This window comes from Selaginella moellendorffii, unplaced genomic scaffold (genome assembly GCF_000143415.4).
Source record: "Selaginella moellendorffii unplaced genomic scaffold, v1.0 SELMOscaffold_29, whole genome shotgun sequence".
Lineage (NCBI taxonomy): Eukaryota > Viridiplantae > Streptophyta > Lycopodiopsida > Selaginellales > Selaginellaceae > Selaginella > Selaginella moellendorffii.
The window spans coordinates 177,501-182,923 of NW_003314290.1; the positions used below are offsets into that span (position 1 = coordinate 177,501).

Below are 5,423 nucleotides of genomic sequence, written 5' to 3' on the forward strand. Positions count from 1 at the left end.
CCCTTACAAATTGTGTGCAGATTTTCACACTCTGGCAAAAATGGGACCTACATCTGGAATAATATATAAACTTTTTTATGGTGCGTTTGGCTGCTATATAACTATGTGCTTGTACATGGACTATGTGCAAATTCTTGAAAGACACAATTCTCGTAGGAAAAATCACATTATTCAAGTAGAAAAGCAAGAAAGAAATTATTTCGATAGCTTTAAAATATGATAGGTATGAAGTTTTAGATGGTCTTCTAGGACGGTGGTGGAGAGCAGCTGGTTTGTTATTAACTGTGCCTTGATGGTGAGCACCTCAACAATTCAACTCATAGCTTGTGGGAAGCAGGTAATCCAGAACAGCATCATCTGGTACATAAATAGGACATATGTATTTGGGGCTCTTTGTTTTTCAGCAATACTTATTCCAACAGCACAGAATTATAGACTTCGGGTGTTTTCCGGAATGTTTATGACAAGCTATACAGCTTGGTATTTGACTATTGCATCTATATTCTTTGAAAAGGTACGCCTAAGTTCATTGCTATTTTGAGTTTAGAAACTTTCACAGAATGTACAACACTCAGCACTATTATCTATGCATTTGGTATTCATGCTTTAACATTATAAGAAAAATACTTTAAGTTTGTTTCTTCCTCGACAAAGCTATAACCTACAGAGAAATTGTTGAAGCTATGGATAAACCAAGAAAGGACAAGACAATCTATGTCTATGCAATCCATATCTTCACACTTACACTCCCATCTGCAGTAAGTGTGTATTGGAGATTTGGTGATCAAATGTTCTTTCCCATCAGGTGGACTTAAAAACTTCATGATAATCTATTTTGCTTTCTTTTTTCAGTTCAGGTAGGCACACTTTTCTTTCAAGTATCTTCCATATCATAACATTTTCATTTCAAATAGAGCAGCCACCCTTTTGGATCAAGAGCTGGGTGGGTGTTTACTGCATCAACCTTGGATTGGTTGGAATCATAGGCATAGGCTTTGGTTCCTGATGCACAAGGTGCAAAAATTTAAATTGTTTGCCAAATGTTTCCAATGTTAACTCAATAACCTGCCATTAACGTGAAGAAAAACCATTAGCTTCCATAGCCAAAAGCATCCTGGATTGATCCTCCCACAAGCCCAAGCTCTCGTACAAGCTCGCCATGAGCACATACGCCGCCGCCAGCCCTCGATCCAAAGCCATCACCCTCTCAAACGCGAGCACTGCAAGCTCCACATTCTTCCACTTGCAACACGCGGCCAGCAAGCTCGTCCAAGTCTCCACGCCGGCCTCGAAAGGCATGGTTTCCGCGACGAGCATCGCCTCCTCAAGCTCGTTCGCGCGTCCCAGAAGATCAACCATGCAGTGGTAGTGCTCAATCCTGGCCACCACCTCGCCGGAGCTACAACTCGCCGCTACCATTCCCTGGAAGATCTCTCTCCCAGCGTCCACCAGCCCAGCCCGGCCGCAAGCGCTCAGGATGGCGAGAAAGGTGACACCGTCTGGAGGGCGAGATCTGGAAGAGGCCATCTCCCGGAAGAGCTCCAGCGCCAGCTTCGTCTCTCCCTCGCGGCTATACCCTGCTATGAGCGCCGTCCATGCCACCGAGTCCGTGCCTCTCGCCTCGGCCGAGTCGAAGACGCGACGAGCAGCGTCCGTGCTGCCACACTTGCCGTAGAAATCCACCAGTCCTGTTACGACGAGAGCCTCCGAGTCGAGTCCGGCCTTACAAGCGCTCGCGTGGACGGCCTTCCCGGCTTGCAAGTCCGCCGCGTTGCCGCAAGCTTTGAGAACCGCTACCAGAGTCCGGCAGTCGGGCCTGGAGCCATACCCGGCCTCCTGCGAGTCGATCATCCTCACGAAGACCTCGTACGCGGCTCTCTCCTGGCCGTTGTCCGTGTAGCCGAGGATGAGCGAGTTCCATGACACTGAGCTGTGAACCGGCATCCCGTCGAAGACCATCCGAGCGTCGCTCATGCTGCCGCACTTGCCGTATAAGTCCACCAGGCTGCTGCTCACGAACAGGTCCTTGTCGAATCCAGTCTTGGCAACGGCAGCGTGGAGAGCCATGCACCTCTCCAGTCCAGCCAGCTTCTTCGCGTCGGCTCGAGTGTTGAGTGCCTCGACGCTGCTTTCACTCGCTGCCGCCACCAAGCCCGTGCAAGCCTTGAGAGCAGCAACGAACGTCCGGGAGTCTGGAGATATTTCCTGCTCTGTGATCATCCGTTCGAAAAGGTGGAGAGCTTGTTCGGCTTGTCCGTTCTCTGCGTATCCCAGTATCAGCGTGTTCCAGAGCACTAGACCGCGCTGCTGCTGCTTCACGCCGTCGAAAACTCTGTACGCAGCATCCATGCAGCCGCACTTGGAGTACATTTCCACCAGCGAGCTGCAAACGAAGCTGTCCGACTCGCACTTGTGCTTGATGACTTGAGAGTGAATAGCCATTCCCTTGTCCAGAGCTGCCTGCTTTGACGCTCCGTGCTTGGCGCCTTGTTCTTCACTCGCTAAAGTAGAGCAGGCCTTGAGCAGTGCCACGAAGGTCCGAGCGTCTGGTTGACAACGCGCCTCCGCTTGCATGGCCGAGAAGAGACGAAGAACTTCATAGCTGGAGCTCACGGACTTCGACTCAGCATATCCCAGCAATAAAATGTTCCAGGAGACCACGTCGTGCTGCTCCGTGCGGTCGAAGACACCGTGAGCTTCCACCATTCTTCCGCACTTCACGTACAGATCGACGAGAGTGTTGGCCACAAAGATGTTGGAGTCCCAGCCGTGAAGACACGCTCGAGCATGAATCGCCATGCCCCTCTCGAGAGCAAGAAAGCTGTTTTTCCTGGCCAGCTCCATGTCGTTTACTGAGACCTTGGTCGCTTCCTCTCTACTCGCGGCTGCAATCCCAGCACAGGCCTTCAATGCAGCGACGAAACTTCGATGGTCACACTCGCAGTCGGAGGAGGTGACCATCGTCACAAACAGCTGCAGTGCTTCCTCGAGGTCTTCTCGGTGCTCGGCGTACCCGGATATGAGGCAGTTCCACGAAACAGCATCGCGGAAGGCCATTCCATCGAAGATCTTCCTCGCTTCCGCCATGTTCCCGCACTTGGAGTACATGTCAAGGAGCGTGTTGGCGACGAAGATGTCGGTGTCAAATCCCCCGCTTGCAGCCCGTGCATGAACTTTCATCCCTCTCTTCAAGGCCCTGACTTTCACCATCCTGTTGCTGCTGCCAACTTGCGTTGCTTCTTCGTTCGCAGCCAAGGTCGAGCAGGCCTTCACGGCAGCGACAAATGTTCTCGAGTTTGGCTCACAGCCCGAGGCTTGCATTTGCTGAAGCAAATCCAGAGCCACGTCGCCTTCGCCATTGTCAGCATGTCCCAGGACGAGGACATTCCAGAGGACGACGTCGGGGTGGTGGACTTTGTCGAAAGCCGTACGGGCGTCTGCCGTGCTGCCGCACTTGGCATACATTTCCACCAGCTTGCTGGCCACGAATATGTTGGTGTCGGCCCCTGCTTTGCTTGCCTCGGAGTGGATTCTTCTGCCTCGTTCTAGGTCTTTTGTGCTCGTGCATGCCTTCAAGGTGTTGAGTAGCAGCGGGATATTTGTCGGCAATTTCTTCTGTCTCCCTCTAGACCTTTCAATTCCCCCCTCTTCTCGATTCGAGTGAGGGCGACAAGTCTGAGGCTCATCCAGAAGAGCCATGGCTATGGCGCCTCATGTGATTTCAGCAGGCGATTGGTCGTAAGAAAGTCAGTCAAAATCGTTTTCACAAATCTTACTTCTGTGCTAGAAAGCACTCCAGCTGCTTGATAATTGCTCTGAAACAGAACCAGTATTGCTCCTGCAATGGACAGAATATCATTTAGACAAAAGGGAAAAAAAGAGAGTAAAAAACCAAGGGCTTGGCTTACGCTCGTCTCGACTAATCCACCTCGCTGCTGTCGGAGGTACTGAACTACATCAGCAACACTCACGGCACTCAGGTCTCCACTTTGAATCCTTCTTAAAATATGGTCAATGGTAATAAAAGTTCCCGAACGACCGATTCCAGCCCTGGCATGCAAGCAGACTTAGATTCCAAGGAACACGGGCCAAGAAAAGAAAGAAAAAAAGATAAACAAGGAAGAAAGGAAGAAGATAAAGCACGAACCTGCAGTGAACGACATATGAGCATCCAGGTTGAAGCTTGTAGAGCTCCTTGAAAATTTCGAGGACGGGCTCTACCAACCTTGGGACTCCAAAGTCCGTCCACGAGTATTGAAAGTGCTCAACGCCAAAGGCCTCATGGCCGGGGGATTCCACTTCCAAAACACGCTTGGAAACTCCAAACCGACTGTGCTGCAAGCTCTTGTTCGTCACTCTGATATCTCCAAAGTTCTCGAATTCTCCTGGCCTTGATGGAAAGTAATCAGCGTAGCATTCCTACAAAACCAAAAAATAAAATAAAAAAATCGAGTAATACTCCCTCGAGCAATCGAGCAAGACACTCACAGCAGTAAGTTTGACGATTGCTCGACAGCGCTGCTGCACGATCATCTCCCAGAAACGATCTGGCGCGTCGGGATTTCCAGCGCAGATCGCCGTCGGCCCCCCGGACAGAGCCTTGTGCCGGATGAAATTCGCATTGACGAAACCGGTGGTGTCGCGGACGCCGTGAAGCTCTACCCGCGTCGCTGCCTTACAATACGGATGATCCCCTAAGTTCTGGAGCAGCTCCTTGGCCTCGATAATCCTGAGATCGTCTAGAACAAGAGATTCAGCGCTCGATTCACAATCCAAAAGAGATCACTCACTGTATTCTGCGATTGCCTGATCATGCGTCTTCGTCTTGAGCGCATCCAGCGCCTGGCGGCACCACTCGAGCTGCGCCTCCTCCATCGCCAAATTCTAGGGTTCTTGGTGGGATAGTTCTTTAGACCCTTATTATAAATAACATTGACTGTCAAATTAATAAGCGAGGAGAGTTTTGTGAAGCTCGGGGCGTTCCGCCGACGTTCTCAAATTTGATGGCGGAGATGGGCAGTATGCATCCAGTTTTATTACATGAGAATGAGAATCGAAGTGAATTTCAGGTTGAATCCGACCACTATAGCAGAGATTCATTCAGCAATCTCTCTTTCAGTCACGCAAATTCTTTTGCACTTCCAGGTTGAGGATGATCCCAAGGCAGCTGCTTTGATCACTACGAATGAGGTAAACAATCTAGGAGGAAGGAGAAAGATTTTGAATTTTTTTTTCTTTGGACAGGGAAAGTTTTTCTCGAATGGTCTTGACTTGCGATTCGCACAAAGTCGCCCGCGGAATTTTAAGGCTTGTAGTACCAATATTAGGTCTTGAAGTTTCTTTCAACTTGAGTTGTTTTTTCCTATCGCAATCTCCTCGATCCCAGCAATCTGGTCGGTTTTCCGTGCTGACACGTTTCCTGG

General features: G+C 50.1%; 2 protein-coding genes across 2 annotated transcripts; both read right to left on the minus strand.

Moving 5' to 3' along the window:
* Nucleotides 1–1,071: 1,071 nt before the first annotated feature.
* Nucleotides 1,072–3,699, minus strand: LOC112348381 (pentatricopeptide repeat-containing protein At2g13600-like). The gene has a single exon (XM_024680761.1). The coding sequence runs from the start codon at nucleotides 3,697–3,699 to the stop codon at nucleotides 1,072–1,074; it is 2,628 nt and encodes an 875-aa protein (XP_024536529.1).
* Nucleotides 3,700–3,738: 39 nt separating this feature from the next.
* On the minus strand, nucleotides 3,739–4,875 carry LOC9645593 (protein-tyrosine-phosphatase PTP1). The gene is made up of 5 exons (XM_002975978.2): nucleotides 4,791–4,875; nucleotides 4,489–4,739; nucleotides 4,148–4,419; nucleotides 3,909–4,050; nucleotides 3,739–3,838 (listed from the first exon to the last, which is right to left on the minus strand). The coding sequence occupies exons 1-5, from the start codon at nucleotides 4,873–4,875 to the stop codon at nucleotides 3,773–3,775; spliced, it is 816 nt and encodes a 271-aa protein (XP_002976024.2). The 3' UTR covers nucleotides 3,739–3,772.
* Between the last annotated feature and the right edge of the window lie 548 nt (nucleotides 4,876–5,423).

Excerpts from the sequence above, each read along its gene's own strand:
- LOC9645593 (XM_002975978.2), bottom strand. The coding sequence starts at position 4,875 with ATGGAGGAGGCGCAGCTCGAGTGGTGCCGCCAGGCGCTGGATGCGCTC. Across the intron at positions 4,420-4,488 it reads CAATCGTCAAACTTACTGCT|GAATGCTACGCTGATTACTT; the intron begins GTGAGTGTCTTG and ends TTGGTTTTGTAG. Across the intron at positions 3,839-3,908 it reads GTGGATTAGTCGAGACGAGC|GAGCAATACTGGTTCTGTTT; the intron begins GTAAGCCAAGCC and ends TGTCCATTGCAG.
- LOC112348381 (XM_024680761.1), bottom strand. The coding sequence starts at position 3,699 with ATGGCTCTTCTGGATGAGCCTCAGACTTGTCGCCCTCACTCGAATCGA.